At 36.9% G+C, this 18,526-nt stretch overlaps 1 protein-coding gene across 15 annotated transcripts in view; it reads right to left on the bottom strand.

The window, feature by feature from the left end:
- The window catches only part of LOC131690313 (G protein alpha o subunit), a 194,925-nt gene that overhangs the window by 107,777 nt on the left and 68,622 nt on the right, over nucleotides 1-18,526 (bottom strand). For all 15 annotated transcript variants that reach the window (XM_058975991.1, XM_058975990.1, XM_058975994.1 and 12 more), the window contains exon 3: nucleotides 7,891-7,933. In XM_058975991.1, coding sequence (XP_058831974.1) covers nucleotides 7,891-7,933 — 43 coding nt within the window. The remainder of the gene's footprint in view (nucleotides 1-7,890; nucleotides 7,934-18,526) is intronic.

Genomic DNA, 18,526 nt, shown 5'->3' with positions numbered 1-18,526 from the left:
TCATGAAGACAGCCCCATACCGTACCGTGCGAGTTAGTCTCCCAAAACTAGCCGCGGTGCCGGTAAGGATTCCGTGATATTACAAAGCGTTCGATGCCCTACCGAGGCTCTAGGAGGAATGTAGATGGAAGCAATGCAAAGGTCTTTACCTTTGATTAAAACTTGACAAGCGACAATTTCAATGCCTGGTGTCGAAGGGAGGTTAATTCGGTTGAAAGAATAGCACTTTTTGATCCCCAAAAGTACTCCTCCATAGGGGTTTTCTCGATCCAGACGAATTATATTAAAGTCGTGGAAGTTGAGATTTTTATCGGAAGTTAACCAAGTTTCACATAATGCGAAAGCATCACATTTTAAACTATTTAGTAAAAATTTAAAGGAATCGATTTTCGGGAGGATACTTCTGCTGTTCCACTGTAGAACAGTGATCGAATCGGTGACCTCGTTCGATGACTTAGCCATCGAAGGATACGATCGCTGCAAGGAGGGGCCATTTAGTAGTCAACTGCTTCAAAAATGTTTGCACTATAGGGAGAAAACGTATCAGAAGGCTTTTAAGAGGATCAGTAACATTGAAAGCTGTGAAAATTAAGTCCACTATGTCAGAAAATTTCATTAGTCCGCTACTGGACTGAGTATCTGTTTGAAAAAAGGGGACACTTGGGGTTTTTGGTGTCCCTGGAAGTGGTGGGTACTCCTTGTTAGAATTAATATTTCCAAGTCCTGGAGCAAATTGCTTCGGCTTTTGTGCATCACTTCCGTTGGATTTATTGATTGCGGTTGGCGCACTCTGAGTGAACGACACCTTGGCACCCTTACGAGGCAATGTAGGGGAGGCTAGATTTCTCCTCTTCCTGGATTCCCCTGGGTTAACCAATGATGTTCCCTCTTGTGGGTCGTCAGATTCTTGCTCAACGCCAGCCAAAAGAGCAAAGGAATTTTCGGAAGGGACAGATGGCGAAGCATTCTTTAGCATTTCTGCATAAGAGTGCCTCGAGCGATCCTTAAGGGAGCGCTTAATTTTATCCCCGCGCTGCTTGTACGCCGGGCATGACTTAAGAGCATGCGGAGGGCCCCCGCAGTAAACACACTTCTCAGTTTCTCCACCGCAAGCGCCATCCTCATGCTCTCCCTCGCATTTGCCGCACCGTTTTTTATTGCCACAATAAGTGGCTGTGTGGCCCAGTTGCATGCAATTGCTGCAGTTCATTACCCGCGGTACAAACAGGCGAACAGGTAGGCGAACCTTATCCAGGAGGACATAGTTGGGAAGAGCAGATCCGGAGAAAGTCACCCGAATCGAGTCTGACGGAGAATAAGTTGTCTTATCATCTTCAGTTTTTGCGGAATACAATTGCTTGCATTCCAGAATTTTCACCTTTTGAAGTGAAGGGTCCTTAAAGCAGCCAACCCCGTACTTCAACAGGTCTTCGCATTTTAGACCCGGTTCGGCGACGACCCCATCGATCTCCACAACTCTACAAGGCACATACACTTTGAATTGCTTCGTAAAACGCTCGCTGCGAGCAATCTGGTTTGCCTGGTCGAGGTCATTTACTATAACGCGTATCTTATTAGCTCGAACACGTGTTATCTGAGCCACGGACGGGTAGTTGGCAGTCAGCTCCCGTGAGATTTCTAGAATATTGGGCGATTTCGTGTTGGGCCGGAAATACACCACCCAGGGTCCAGTCGAACTGGCTGGGTATGTTTTAATACGGGGAGGACTGGGGGAATCAGGGGAGGGAGTAATTTCGGGTTTATCCGGTATATCCATGGGAATATCATTCCCATCCAATGTTACTTCGCCCTCGGCCATTTAGGCACGAGGATAACACGTGGTGTAAACGAGAGATGAAACTTATATTCAGGGGAAAGGGCAGAAGTAGAGACCGATCGGGGAAAGGGAAATGAAAGAAAAAAAATACTTAGCTTATATAGCGGCGATTCCGGCTATTCTGGTATTCACTTCACCAGCCTGGGCACCGGCGAACAAAGACTGCCTCGAACAATGGTTGACCTTCACTGACAATTTATTCTTGTTCACTTTATGCACAGCACCAGAAAACGAACTGCTTCGATCGAGAGCTCGGAGGGTTATGAAGGCACACTACGTTGTGATCCAATTAAGCCACATATTATGTCCTGATACTTTTAAGATATTTTTACAATTGATTTGCCTATTTACATGTAGGGTAATGAGCCTATTATTGGGTTTCGGACTATTTCGTTAAGGGTTTATATATGATGGGGTCGGTCAAAAAGTCGAACTTTTTTATTCTTTTATCTTAAAGAATAGATTCTTAAGAATGAATCTGAAATCTTTTTAGAGGTCTAAGTAGTAGAAACAGTAGTTCAGTAGTAGTTTTTGTTTTAAATTCTTCGTAACTTAAGTGCCGTGTCCTTAAGAAGGCGTCTGGTGTAGTGGGTAAAAAAACGACTTCTTTTTTATGCGCTTAATTTTTTGTTATCCATAGCAAAATCTAACACAATGATGAGAAAAACAAAATTAAAAAGATATGTTAGGTATGCCGAGATATGGTATTTTCTCTTGAATGGATGTGAAACCTTTTCTTTTGGAAGGACAACATCAACGATTGGATATGGGACTATTTATATGGATGTTGAAACAACGAGAACTGAATCGTAGTCCATTCGAATACATCTAAACGTGCCAGATTCCTTCAAGTTTAGATTTGGGTGGTTCAACAATTTTAAGAAACGGTACGGGATACGTAAAGTGAAACTGTGTGGAGAAAAATTATCCGCTGATGCCATACCATTTGACCCAATGCGTTGAACAAAGATGGCGACCGCTGCTCTAACCAACGGCTTCAAATGAATAGTATGAAAATAGAGACATGGCATAAATAGGCTCAATACCCTAATATAATTTATTCTTTTTGACTAACTTTAACTTTTTATTACTTTTTGTTTATAGAAATACATGGATGAATGCTTTAATGTAATCTTTTGTTTTGTTTTGAATATATCACGCTTCAAATATATCACGCTAAAATACAGACCGACCGTGATATAATCGAAACATTACTGTACCATGAATTCTGGAACAACCAAGTTTTAACGTTACGATAACAGGGCCATGAACAAAAATCATGTGTTTTGTGATTATGTCTAATCTCCCTTCAGAAACGCCCGCGTAACGCTTTTGTTAGTGGAAATAGTTGTTTTTGTTTTGTGAACTTCAGTCACTCTTTCCACTATATCACTACCAAGTCGATCTTCTGTATTTGAACTAGTTCACAACTTCATTAACATTATTCATAAAACCAAAGGTTGACTGATGATCAGAGTTAAAAATATTCAAATTCATTGAATGAAAATTGATCATATTCAGGCGCATTCATTTTCAATAATCAGTGACGCAGCTGAAAACGTCAAACGAACAAACCACCCATTCATCCATGCATATTTTCATTCGTCTCCGATTATTACACGAAGCGACCGTGCAGCAACGGATCAAACGCATCAAAGTAGGCCCTGGCACAATGTAAGCGACGATGATTGTTGTTTCATATGCTTTACCGGCATTTGAAAACATTTTCTTAGATAATTAGTGAAATGAATATATTGTACGATATTCAACTGAATGAATAACATGGCTATTTGAATGAATATTTTTTCTATTCACCGCGAGTCGCATCAGGTTCATTTTCAGCCACCAAAAAGAGCTTCGATTATTTTTAACTCTGCTCATGATGTTATTCATAGATTTAGAAACATTAGTTCACAAAATCAAAATATTCTGGATATTTTATCGTAAACTATCTCACGAAATTCGGAATCTTGTTAATTAATGCATTCAATCATCGTGAACTAAATAATTATTCCTAATACAATAGTCACGATCCAATATCCGTACTCGTAAAATAGTTCACAAAATCATGAAATAGTATTCATCTATTCGTGAGCTGGTTTATGAGCCCTAGTATAATAGCAACGACTCACCATACGTGTTCGTGAAATAGCACACATAATCATAAAATATTATTCATGTATTCGTAAACTGGTTCATGATTCATAATATAATAGTCACGACTTACCACCCGTTCTCATGAAACAGTTCACGGAAAGGAAACATAAAATATTCATGTATTCGTGAACTACTTCAAGTTTTCTAGTACAATGATCGCGACTAACCATTCGTGCTCGTAAATTATTTCACAAAATCTTGAAATATCATTCATGTATCTGTGAACTAGTTCATGATTCTTGATATAATAGTCACAACTGACCATGCGTGCCCGTAAAATAAATCACAAAATTATAAAATATTATTCATGTATTCGTCAACTGGTCCATGATTCCTAGTATAATAGTTCCGACTTACCATCCATGCTCGTGAAATAGCTCATAAAATCATCAAAGATTATACATGTATTCGTGAACTGGTTCATTCTATCTAGTATAATAGTCATGACTTACCATTTTTTTCTCGTGAAATAGTTCACAAAATCATAAAATATCATTCATGTATTCGTGAACTAATCCATGATTCCTAGTACATGATTTACGATCTGTTTTGCGTGCTTGTGATATTTAGAAGATATCCCTAATCATTTTCAATTTCATGCAACATGGTAATGAATTTTTCACATGAACAGTTTCACAAAATGTGGAGTATTATTCATAGAATCATTTTTTCATGAAATGTCCAGCCGCTAGCGACCAGTAATAGGTACGAGTAGTAGATATACGACAACTATTAGGACCTCGAACATCGTAATTCATTTTTTTAAATGCGTTAGCTTGGCGGTGCCGATTTTTTGTTTTTACATTTTGGATATTTTAAAACTAGGAGGTTACAATTTTGAAATATTTTTTTTTAAAAGAGAAAAATTTTACAGCTATCTTAAGACTAGAAATAAGATTCTAAATACAGGAGAAGGGGCAAAAGATTTTTTTATGAAAAATTTTAAAACAAGGAATTCAATAGTAATAGCTTTTTAGGAAATATTTACAGTTATCTTAAAACTAACAATATAGTTTGGTACACAAAAGGGGAACAAATATTTAAGAAAAATTTCACAGGTGTTTTAAAACTAGGGTACAATTCTATTTACAAGATGGGGGACAATAATGTAATTCATTTGATAAGATTCAGTGTAATGTCTGCACAGAAACCTGCGCTGAACACCATAAATCGTGTTTATGATTAAGTTCATATTATCACGTTACACTGAATAAAAAGCCGATAGTAACAACAAATAACAGATCGCATTAAGGTAAAGAGAAATTATGAATACCATGACAAAACTGGTGATATCATGAACAGGAATTACATTACTCCACGTGTCAAATTCGAAAGTAAGCTCTAATGTGTGACTAATATCCTGCAATCATAAAAATAAATCTCTACTCGTGACTAAAATATCACAACTTGAAGAGATATTATGAAAATCATGATAAAGTTCATGAAATTATGACCATAAATCACATTACTCGTGATTAAAATACAAAAAATCGAAACTAAGATCCTGAAATCATGAACATGAATTACTCTACTCATGGTGAAAATATCACGATAATGTGAATAGAAATTACGAAAATCCGTAGTATACGATGAGGAATCACAACAATCGCAAATAAGCTCCTGAAATCATGAATATCGTTTGACTATCGGCCATATTCCCAAATTATGAACAAGAATCATGACAAAAGCTTGCACAATTATTCTAGGACCCAAATGGAACCCAGAAAGTTGTTCAGAGCATTATTTAATTTTATCTGTGTAGCCGTGTCCGTGTTCCGACATGATGTGTAATTTTTTTAATTCCTCTGAATGGTTTGATAGCGCTGATAAGTGCTGTTTCGTTTGCCAAAGAGAATACCTAGAGGGAGATATTAGTCCCAATTCATTCCGGTTACTAGCACGGAACAGTAAAACCTAATTATTGCAGTCATTCCACGGAGGCTGCCACATCCTAAAAATCGTCTTCTCTCCGGGGTGTAAATATGCAGTTTCTCGAGAAGAGGGCAAGGCTGAAGAGCAACAGTCGACTAAAATCACAATTCTTTCCCTTCGAGATTTACGGCTCGATGCATGAAATTAGAAGAACCAATCACGAACGATCTTTCTGCGCAAGAGCAGAATCTGGACAAATTTTTTAGGCAAAATTAAATATCCAGCGATTCCACAAATTTCCATTTTACTTTAGTCACGTTTTGATTTCTTATTCTTCTGGCTGTGTCCCAAAGAGTACTCATTGATGTTTCTCTTGACAAGCTAGCAACGAAGCGTCTCCAATGGCTAGAATTTTTGGCACAACGTAGACTGTCAAATTTGTTTTGCAAAATGGTAAAATTTTCAAAGTTCTTACGTGTATTCTCTATTCATTTAAACAATTTTTTGCGAACAATTTGTTTAGCTTCATACGCATCAGTATTGTTTATGCTGTCAATGTCATAACCATTTTGCATTATTATGTATAATTTACTGTTGGGAGGGTCATTATGTGCTAAAAAGATAAATTGAAACGTTTGAATGGTTTATGAACATCAAATTTCGTCGGATGTAACAGGCTGACAAAATCAGGTTAAAAATCAACCAAATCGGGGGCAAAACAGAACAGTAACCGATAGAATCAGGTTATTCAAGTATAAAAATGTACTTCCAGTATTATTAATGCTAACACTCCAAGCAAGATCCCTGTATGTTTGACTTTTGGACGACGTACAACATAAATAGTCAGTCGCGATTGAAACAAGAAAATATTCCGTGACCAATGCCATTCGGGCTAAAAGTTGGTGACCCCACCACTGAATGCCTGCCCGACTTACAAACCTTTAACGGTGCGGCTATTAGCAACACTTCAGCTCGCGAGTTTAAAACGCTCTCGTGCATTACTCACGGACGCCACCAGGATAAATGGTAATGGATTCGGTATAGTAAAATCAATAATCTTCCGTGACAGAACCACTGTATAAGCGTTAGGGGCGGGAAAAATACATAGTACGGGAAACACGAGCAAAACAATAAATTGTATACACCATTCGTACCTATTTAACTGAAAATTGATGAGATTGCGTGTTCCGCTCGCTTTCCGCCGATTCCGTGACAATGGAAATTGGAACAATTGCCAGGAGAATGGTGGTGGCTGAGGACGAGGTCGACAAAATATTATGATAAGTTACTGAAAAATTGGACAAATGTTTCAACTTCTCGCTTTGCTTGCTGACACTGCATAAACTAATATAAAAACAGAATCTGTCAGCACCAATTCACCCAGAAATGTTTGCGTCAACTTAGGGTTAAGTATAATCGCAAAAAGTTTTGAGACGTAATTTCCACGCAGAACTTAGAAATCATTGGATGGAAAAAGAAACTGACACATAACTTCTTGTCCTATATTATGTTTAAATATACTATTTCAATCGAATTGTCTTAGTCATGCAAGACTCAAAATATTCAAAAATTTGTCAGTTTTCAGCTAGTCCATCTATGAACAAGGTGAAAACATCTTTTCAAACGAGTTCAAAATCTTGTTATACCACTTAAAATGTTTTCTTCGCAATTTCTTATTGAAACCTAAAAATGGTACAACCGACCTGGGATGTACGCGTTATAATAATGTAACAATGGAACTGACTGATTGTCCCGCATGGGATTCCCACATAAACTCAGAATATTATCTTGTAAAGAAGTGAACGCCTGTTTAGTCCACTGCGTAACAGTAACGAAAATACAAGGAACTGTTTCCGCGATGCAGATTGAATGTACCCAGCCACGCGATTACGTCAATTCAGCTCCAAAATATGCGGTGTAATAAAACTACATCAAAGATTGAAATAAAATTCAATAGCCATAAACGGTTTGGCCAGTAGCTCAAAATAATAAAATGAAAACCAATCTGCGGCAAACATACTTACTTCATCTGTTTTACGATTGTGCTTTTTCCGGATTCTCCCGCACCTGAAATGAAAACAAAGGAAGATTTTAAATTAGATGTAGGTATTTGTTGACATGTTTTAAAAAAATCCACCCACAACTACTAACAGTGGTGAGTACATGGTGTGTTTGTATTTTTTAATGTCTGTTGTTAAATTTTCTACTTCGAGAAACTTGAAATTTATTTTCTGAATGTAGTCGCTCATCAATTGCCATGCGGCTCCATTAGATAATTTCGATGGAGCAGTTTGGTATATCGTGATCAGCTTGTCAGCTCGGCACTTAAATTTAATCGTTCGTTTTCGACCATATTGAACTATTCCCCATTTTTTGCCACAATAGGTTATGTGAGTATTGTCAATTTCTAAATAATCTAGTGTGGGGTCAGATGAGTTGATGTGTTTAATCATTCTATTAGAATGATGGTATTGAATAAAGAGACGAAAATTCAACTGATGAAAAACTAGGAACGTTGCTCAGTGCACATAATATGGAATTGTAGTCAAGAAGTTCATTGTTCAATATACTACTAAAGTATTTATTGAATCTTTTTCATCGACACTAACTGTAGTATGTATAGGGGAGTCCGTCTACTGTCATCGGTCCGCTAACGTACTTCCAAAGCATTTTGCATTGGCTTATAACAAGTCCTATAGGATTTTATAAAATCTACGCTGGTAACCTAGCATAGCACCAGTTGCTCCGGAGCAAACAGGAGCGAAAACTAGTTGCTTTTTTTCACTCCGGATTGCTACCAGAAGAAAAAGAAGCGAATACAGGAACGGCTTTCTACCTGTTTGCTCAGGAAAACTTTTAGTTTCTCCTGGTACTGGAACAAACCTAATGCGACAGTCATACGAATGATGAGAAAAACCGATTCACGCGAATACGTACTCTATCGCTATCTAGCTTTCTTGCAATGCGCTTTTACATTTCTGCTACTAACGATAATACACTAAGGTTTTTTTTTACACGGGGGATACGTACCGTGTAAAAAAAACCGTGCAAAAAAAACCGCGTTAATTGCGAAATCCGTGTAAAAAAAACCGCGTTAATTGCGAAATCCGTGTAAAAAAAACCGCGTTAATTGCGAAATCCGTGTAAAAAAAAACCGTGTTAATTCAGAAAACCGTGCAAAAAAAACCGCGTTTATTCCGAAAATCGTGCAAAAAAAACCGCGTTACATTCAATGCAAAAGACTTAGACGATTTTAGGAAAAGGGATGATTTCGGAGTTTTATCAAAAATGTTCTAAGTCCTTTTGAAGGCAAAAGACTTAGACGATTTTTGAACAAGTTTTTTTTGCACGGATTATGCAAGTAGCACGGTTTTTGCTTTTTGCAATTCCTTAGGTTTTTGGAAAAGTGGAAACGTCGGATCTTGAGGTTTCCTTTTGTCCCGCACTTTAACAATATGGTTGTTTTCGGTACAGTGTTAACGAGTAGGCACCAAATATCGATGCCTGAGGCCATTTGGAATACCAAGATGACGACTTCCGGTCTAACAGAATTTTCAATAACCCAATCAGTATGCATATTTTCCGAGCGGGCCTAATGAGCGCATGATAGAGATCAATGTCTGAGGCCATTTTGAAATACAACATTGAGACTATCGGCTTAGTGATATTCTGTATAAGTCACAACATGGAGTGTTTTGGAACTGGATTGACAAATATGCAGTTGCCAGAGGTCTGACGTCATTGTAACACCCAAGATGGTTCTGATTATTTAGTATAAATATCCAGCGTAAAACAAAAAGATACGTTTATTTTTGTATATTTTGCATTTATAAGATAAGAAAAATGTGCTCATGAATGGATTTACTCGAATTTGAGTTGGTTCGTCTGCTAGAGCTCATCGAGCGAATCTTCATGCGAGACTCAAAGTCGAATCAAAAAGCTGACATAATCAGGGGGAAATAATAAAATCAGGTCTTCGCTGTATTATTAAGGGGGGCGTCTGGTGTAAAGTGCTCAAACCGAAAGTTATTGTGTTTTACGATTTTGAAGGCAAGGAAACAATGCATCTTTTATGTAATGTTAAGCTTTAAATTTGTACGTTTATTCTGTACGAAAAAAATATTTGCACGCCCTTATTCTGCGCGGCGTGTGACGTGAGACGACGAAACTCACCTCACTTTACGTGACTTTTCTCACCCGATTCTGAGAGTCGACTCGGGTGAGGTGAGATTCCTCATTGCGGTTAAATGGGAGTCTCACGTCACCCGAAGTGACTCTTCAGAATTGGGTGCAGTCACGTAGAATAGGGTCGGCAGCCACGCAGAGCCACACATACGAGCGTTCCAAGAGTAGACGTCCAACCATTTCCACGTCGAGGAGCGCCGCGGCTAACACGATGACTCTTGATAAAATTGTTTGACACAGCAAATTAAGTAAAATTTGTAAAGCTTAGACTTGTAGTTACTCGATGAACCCAAAAAAAAGTTCGAGTTTAGGAAAATGGCTTCATGAAAACCGAAAAATCTCATATTTTTCTGTAAAATTCGTGCACTTTTCTTCAAAATAATAGAGAGAACAATTTTTTCATTCTGTTTTCTGTTGTTCACCGACAGGCTACACATATTGTGCATTTTCATAAAAAATCAAGTCAATTCTTTGATTAGTTTTTGAGTTATTGTGTTCACCAATTTGAAAAACGCGGTTTCGAAAAAACGCTATTAAAGGATACTCCATAGCAAATTGCATCACGGAAAAAATGACGTGGAAAACAATCCATTTGGTATTTTCTCTTAAAAATTTGGGTGGAAGTAGTTTAAAGTGTATGTTCACACTGTATTTTTATCGCTGTCAGTCTTAAGAAAATTGTTGCCGATAGATTGAAATCTGCGTGTGTCACAGCAAATACGCGCGAGGAATGCATGGCTGTTTAAAACAAAAGAAGTTCAGCGTGGTCACCGAGATTGCGGGAGACTATTCTAGAGGCTCAATACTAACAATTAAGCGGATAAAAAAGAAGTCGATTTTTTTGCCCACTACATCAGACGCCCCCTTAAGATGAATGAGATGTACACTAAAGCAGAGATGATGCTTATAGAGATGCGCGAAGACTGAAGCCAAAAGTTCCAATCGAACCCAAAACAACGGTTCCAAACTAGCAATGTAAACAAATATGGCGGATTGAGGAAGTAATGTGTGGGGAGTATCGAGATTGAAATGAAAAGAAATGCATGTCTGCATCCTGCATCCTCGATACATTTTTTCCGGTGCAACGAAAAACATGTAGACAGGCTCAGTAACGTAAATCAATGCGTTTCCAAGTTACATGATTGAGTATTGTGGGAAATATTTCAAAAAAGGAATTCGCCAAGCATTCATTAAAACTACAAGTCACTCGCTGTTTACACAATATTCCTGGTTGCCAAAACTAGCAGACAAATAATTTGTAAAACCGTGCAGCCAAATTTACTGTTTTTCTCGCCGCGTGTCTTTATATTTAAAACATCGTCTTGGCACTAAAATAGAAGTCACCATCTTAGATGAAAACATGAAATGATGAAATTTTACTAAACCGAAGTAGCCATCTTGATTTTCGAAATGGTCTCAGACATTGATATTTGGCACCTACTCGTCAATCCCGTTCCAAAAATACTCATATTGATTGGGCTTTGGAGAATTCCACAGAACCGGAAGTCGCCATCTTGAATTTCAATATGGCACCAGACATCGATATCTAGCGTCTATTCGTCAATTCCATTCCAAAAATACCCATATTGATTCGATTTTAGAGAATTCCAATGAACCTGAAGTCGCCATCTTGGTTTTCCAAATGGCCTCTGACACTGATCTCTATCATGCGCTCTATTAGGCCCGCTCTGAAAATATGCATGCTGATTGGGTTATAGAGAATTCCACTGAACCGGAAGTCGCCTTCTTGGTTTTTAAAATGGCCTTAAACATCGATATCTGACGTCCACTCATCAATCCCGTTCCAAAAATATCCATATTGATGGGGTTTCAGAGAATTACACTGAACCGGAAGTCGCCATCTTGGTTTTCAAAATGGCCTTAAACATCGATATCTGACGTCCACTCATCAATCGCGTTCCAAAAATATCTATATTGATGGGGTTTCAGAGAATTCCACTGAACCGGAAGTCGCCATCTTGGTTTTCAAAATGGCCTTAAACATCGATATCTGACGTCCACTCATCAATCCCGTTCCAAAAATACCCATATTTTTGGGGTTTCAGAGAATTCCACTGAACCGGAAGTCGCCATCTTGGTTTTCAAAATGGCCTTAAACATCGATATCTGACGTCCACTCATCAATCGCGTTCCAAAAATATCTATATTGATGGGGTTTCAGAGAATTCCACTGAACCGGAAGTCGCCATCTTGGTTTTCAAAATGGCCTTAAACATCGATATCTGACGTCCACCCATCAATCCCGTTCCAAAAATACCCATATTTTTGGGGTTTCAGAGAATTCCACTGAACCGGAAGTCGCCATCTTGGTTTTCAAAATGGCCTTAAACATCGATATCTGACGTCCACTCATCAATCCCGTTCCAAAAATATCTATATTGATGGGGTTTCAGAGAATTCCACTGAACCGGAAGTCGCCATCTTGGTTTTCAAAATGGCCTTAAACATCGATATCTGACGTCCACTCATCAATCCCGTTTCAAAAATACCCATATTTTTGGGGTTTCAGAGAATTCCACTGAACCGGAAGTCGCCATCTTGGTTTTCAAAATGGCCTTAAACATCGATATCTGACGTCCACTCATCAATCGCGTTCCAAAAATATCTATATTGATGGGGTTTCAGAGAATTCCACTGAACCGGAAGTCGCCATCTTGGTTTTCAAAATGGCCTTAAACATCGATATCTGACGTCCACTCATCAATCCCGTTTCAAAAATACCCATATTTTTGGGGTTTCAGAGAATTCCACTGAACCGGAAGTCGCCATCTTGGTTTTCAAAATGGCCTTAAACATCGATATCTGACGTCCACTCATCAATCCCGTTCCAAAAATATCCATATTGATGGGGTTTCAGAGAATTCCAGTGAACCGGAAGTCGCCATCTTGGTTTTCAAAATGGCCTTAAACATCGATATCTGACGGCCACTCATCAATCCCGTTCCAAAAATACCCATATTAATGGGGTTTCAGAGACTTCCACTGGACCGGAAGTCGCCATCTTGGTTTCCAAAATGGCCTTAAACATCGATATCTGACGTCCACTCATCAATCCCGTTCCAAAAATACCCATATTTATGGGGTTTCAGAGAATTCCACTGAACCGGAAGTCGCCATCTTCGTTTTCAAAATGGCCTTAAACATCGATATCTGACGTCCACTCATCAATCCCGTTCCAAAAATAGCCATATTGATGGGGTTTCACAGAATTCCACTGAACCGGAAGTCGCCATCTTGGTTTTCTAAATGGTCTCAGACATGAACATTTGGCATCTACTCGTTAATGCTGTTCCAAAAGCAATCACTTCCACTTTTCCAAAAATCTTCGAAATTCTTTGCATTCAAAATGGAAAAGCAGAAACCGTGTAAATTTCAAAATCCGTGCAAAAAAAAAACTTGGTCAAAAACCGTCTAAGTCTTTTGCCTTCATAAGGATTTTTGCTAAAACCGTGTTAATTGCGAAATCCGCGCAAAAAAAAATTGATCAAAAATCGTCTAAGTTTTTTGCCTCCAAAAGGACTTAGAACATTTTTGCGAAACCCGTGCAAAAAAATGGTTGAGAAATCGTCTAAGTCTTTTGCCTTTAAAAGGACTTGGAATATTTTTGCGAAAAACCGTGTTAATTGCGAAAACCGTGCAAAAAAAAACCGTGCTAATTGCGAAAACCGTGTAAAAAAACTTAGTGTATGCGTCTTTCCCCCACCATCCATCCAGTGACCAGTATCGGCACACGAATTTTTAGCTTTTCATGAAGAACATTGCAACAATATTTTCAAATAATGTTGCAGATTAGAAAAGAAAGGAAATAGTTTGTGAAGGAAGAGATTAATAAAATTTACACTTTTAAAAAATTTCATTCCAACGTGATCCCGTTGAATATCAGTAGATTTTAATTAACACTCCGAAGTGTAGTCTCGATACTCCGATTATATCTCACAGTATCCACACATATTTTGCACTATCTGATTGGAAAACAATGTTGTTTATTCTAGGAATCAGAAATTTTCGAAAATTTGTCTCTTTTCATTCCTTTCTGCTACTAACCAAAACGAATATGCGTCTTTCACCCACCAACCATTTGAAAGCGTTACCAAACGCATTTTCAGCTTTTTATCAATAACATTCCTACAATATTTTCAAAGAATGTTGCAGATTTGAAAAGGAGGAAAATATTTGGCGAAGGAGATTTAAATTTTAACCATAATTATCATAAAGAATCGTTTGAAAATTTCCCACTCAAGCGTGACTCGGTTGCATATCATTAGATTTGAATTAACGTCCAGCAGTGTAATCACGACACTCCGGTTATGTCGCAGACAGTACTCACGGATATTTTTTATAATGAATAATTTCAAATAGTCCTCACCCAAATCACTTTTTATCCGAAAATTCTGATAAGTACACACTTAATTTCTTCTGCCGAATCTCAGCTTATTTCGCATCTTTTGCCGAACTCTCAACAGCTGAGATTTCAGTTAATAATTTATTGCTGAGATCTCATTAAAAGTGATATTTGGTGAAAATATTTTACCGAAAACGAGCAAATAAATCTCACTATACTGAGATATCAGTTTCTAAATTTGCTGACTACACGGCTGTTGGGAAACTTCCGACTTGAATGTGCATCAACGCATTTGAGGTACCGGCTCCTTAAAGATTCTACATTTCTCCGGTTATGTCGCAGACATTACCCTTTCATCTTTTTACATTTCTTACAAAAGAAATGTATAGGATTCGCTCAAACTTTGAAAACTTTTTCCGAGGCCCGGAGGGCCGAGTCTCATATACCAATCGACTCAGCTCGACAAATTGAGACAATGTCTGTATGTGTGTGTGTGTGTGTGTGTGTGTGTGTGTGTATGTGTGTATGTATGTATGTACAAAATGTCATGTAATTATCTCAGCAATGGCTGAACCGATTTTAATGAAATTAGTTTCAAATGAAAGGCCTAACGTTGCCATTTGACACTATTATTTTTGATTTTCGATATGTTGTTTACTTTCAGAGATATGGGCGATTTTATCAAAACACAGCAGGTTTTTTGCAAATAACTTTCGAACAATACAATATTGTCCCACACTAATTAAAAAAGAGATTGTTTCATACAGAGTATTGCTTAACTGGTGTTTTAGGGGCAAAACTAAACCGATTTTGAATATCGGGGTATGAAAACACATCTACGTGATTCAAGGAATTCGATGTTGAGAACATTTTGTGAATTACCTTTGTAATAAATGAACTATTTCTCAAAAATCAATATATAAGTTCACTTCAAAGACAAAATAATGTGTTGATAAAGAAACAGTGAGTTCTAGTATTTATTCCTTGGATTAGACATTGCGTTCAATCATGAGGTAAATGTTGTATGGTATATCAATACACAGATCAACAAGTAATTCACCTAGTCGTGAGATTTCTAATATAATTATACTTGTCGCGTCACCGAAAGCGAGTATATGTTTGAAGCCCAAAAATCTAGCGAAAATTTAGCTCTTTTGCAAGATTTAGGTTATACTGGTTATGGCGCAAAAATTACTACTTACATTATTTAAGATAAGAATGTAAGAATCAATATATCATAATAATATACCTATAAAAATAATGTCACATCATTTGCCATTCCTCACAGCCCCCCCCCCCCAATCTCTCTCTCTCTCTCTCTCTCTCTCTTTCTCTCTCTGTCTCTCTTCCATTGCATCTATCTAGCTATTTCTGTATCCATTTCTAAGTTGTGTGATAAGATCTTCTGCCAATCTGAAATGTTTATTAATTGTAATTGAGAAGGTTTTAGAAAACAAAACCATTTTTTGTCTGCTGCTACATCAACTCAACTTTAATACAATTGTATTCAAAGCCTGTATCTACACTATAATTAAGGAAATTCATGGCTATATAAGAAAAATATTTGGCTTAACTGGGTAATATGAAAGTTTGACGATGGAAATTTTCAAAACAGTCATTCCTTGAGCGATATTTAAACTATTCGTATCTCTATTGAATTTTAAATGAAATATTTACTCAAAGACTGAAAGCTGAAGCCAGCAGGATTGGAATTGCCATCAACGTTTCGAAGACAAAATACATGAGAGGAAGAGGTTCTAGAGACGACAATGTGAACCTCTCACCCGAGTTCGGATTGACGGTGACGAAATCGAGATGGTCGACAAATTCATGTATTTGGGCTCACTGGTAACCGACGACAATGATAACAGCAGAGAAATTCAGAGACGGATCTTAGCGGGAAATCGTTCCTACTTTGGACTCCAGAGGACGCTCCGATCGAACAAAATTCGCCGCCGCACGAAGTTGATTATCTTCAAGACGCTGATTAGATCGGTGGTCCTCTACGGCCACGAGACCTGGACTATGCTCGTGGAGGACCAACGCCTTGGAGTTTTCGAACGAAAGGTGTTGCGTACCATCTATGGTGGCGTTCAGATGGAAGACGGAACGTTGCGCAGGCGAATGAACCATGAGTTGTATCAGCTGCACATTCGTTGTATTGGTACGAACTTTCATGAAAAATAACGGATCAAAGACCAAAAATATCCACAACTTAGATCCAGGAAAAGAAGTCTCCCAAAGTACCCACTCTCGATGGGGGATGCAACTACAACGTGTCTTCTAACTTATCGTCGTCCATATTTGGATTTACTGAGTAGTTTGAACTATTTCTTTTTCACGGTATTGGTCTGTATAGGACTTATTTATCCATATTTCCTGCACGAGAATTCCGAACGAAACAATATGAAAGCTATACGGATGAATGGAAGGAGACTGCATTGCAATCAACTGAATGCAGGGCTTTTATGCTATCGACATGGCCTAGACATTTCACACTATTTACTTCAATGCAAATAAAAACTTTGAAATATCTACCTGTCTCATTCACGAATCGCATTCTCCCTGTCATTCTCTGTTCAAGGGGCTTGGAAGCACATGTGACCTTGTCTCATTTTACTATATTCAATAGCGCGTTAAAATACTGGATCAGTAAATTCTATTCTGTACATAAATCTTTTATTCGGGAATATGTGGCCAAAAAGTAAACTTCGAATTCGTCAAGTAAAGAAGCATGAAAACAAAAAGAATAAAACCAAAAAAAAATGGAAGCCCTAGAAAGTCCATTGCATATTTATTAGCCTTTTATCAGAAGATGAGTTTTTCAAAAACATTTCAAAACTTCCTGATGCAATGGTTCTCAAATTCGTACAATCCGGTTCATTCATTTTCTCTATTCAAAAATGTTTTTGGATTCAAATATATGACCATTTCATTTTAATTAATTATTTCATTCCGCATCTTTTTATTCGTTTTGTTCATCTGCGTTCATTTTACTTATTTTATTCGTTTCATTCTTTGGATTCACTCTGATCAGTTTATTCTTTTTGTGCATTTTACTCATATCAGTCATTGTTTTCATTGTATGCATTTTATTCATTTTTGCAGTTTATTCATTTTGTTCAGTTTCTTCATTTTAATAATCTGACTACTTTTTCAGTTTTAATCATTTCATCCAAATAATTTATTTGATTCAATTTATTTCTTTATATTAATTTATAACCTTTTACCATTGTTCAATTTTTCATTTTAATCAATGCATTTAATTCTGCTCATTTTCTTCTTTTTATTCATTTTATCACCTCAGCTCATTTTGTTTATTTGAATCGTTTGTTTTATTTATGCATTTCATTTATTTTTTACTTTATTCATTTTGTTCATCCATTCTTTTTATTCATTTGATCCATTTCATTAATTTGATTCATTGTATTCACTGGATGAATTAAATCAATTTGATTCATTTAAATCATTTGATTCATTTAATTAATTTGATTAATTTGATTCGTGTGATCCATGTTTATGTTTATTACCTTCACCAGCAGGCCCCTTTGGCCCCAATAGTGGTTGCTTAAACTAATTACATTTTAAAATTCATTTGATTCATATGATTTATTTGGTTCATTTGATTCATTTGATTCATTTGATTCATTTGATTCATTTGATTCATTTGATTCATTTGATTCATTTGATTCATTTGATTTATTTGATTCATTTGATTCATTTGATTCATTTGATTCAATTGATTTATTTGATTCATTTGATTCTTATGATTCATATGATTCATTTGATTCGTTTGATTCATTTGATTTATTTGATTCATTTGATTCATTTGAATCATTTGATTCATTTGATTCATTTGATTAATTCATTTGTGTATATTATAATTTTGATTTCCATTAATTTTTCTACTCATTTTATGAATTTAAAAACCTAGTGTTTCATTTTTTGCTTTACTTTTTTATTTTGGTCGTTTTGTTGATTTCTATAATTTATTCAGTTTATTCGAGATTTTATTCGTGCAAGACTAGAAATTAATTCTGCAAACTAATCCAATAGTGAAATGTGTAAGAAATGTCTCATGTCACTGCTAGGTGGATTAAATCGGTTTTTCA

Source organism: Topomyia yanbarensis, chromosome 3 (assembly GCF_030247195.1).
Source record: "Topomyia yanbarensis strain Yona2022 chromosome 3, ASM3024719v1, whole genome shotgun sequence".
NCBI classification, from domain to species: Eukaryota; Metazoa; Arthropoda; class Insecta; order Diptera; family Culicidae; genus Topomyia; species Topomyia yanbarensis.
The sequence above is the reverse complement of the archived record's forward strand: the minus strand, read 5'-3'. Positions and strand labels throughout refer to the sequence as shown.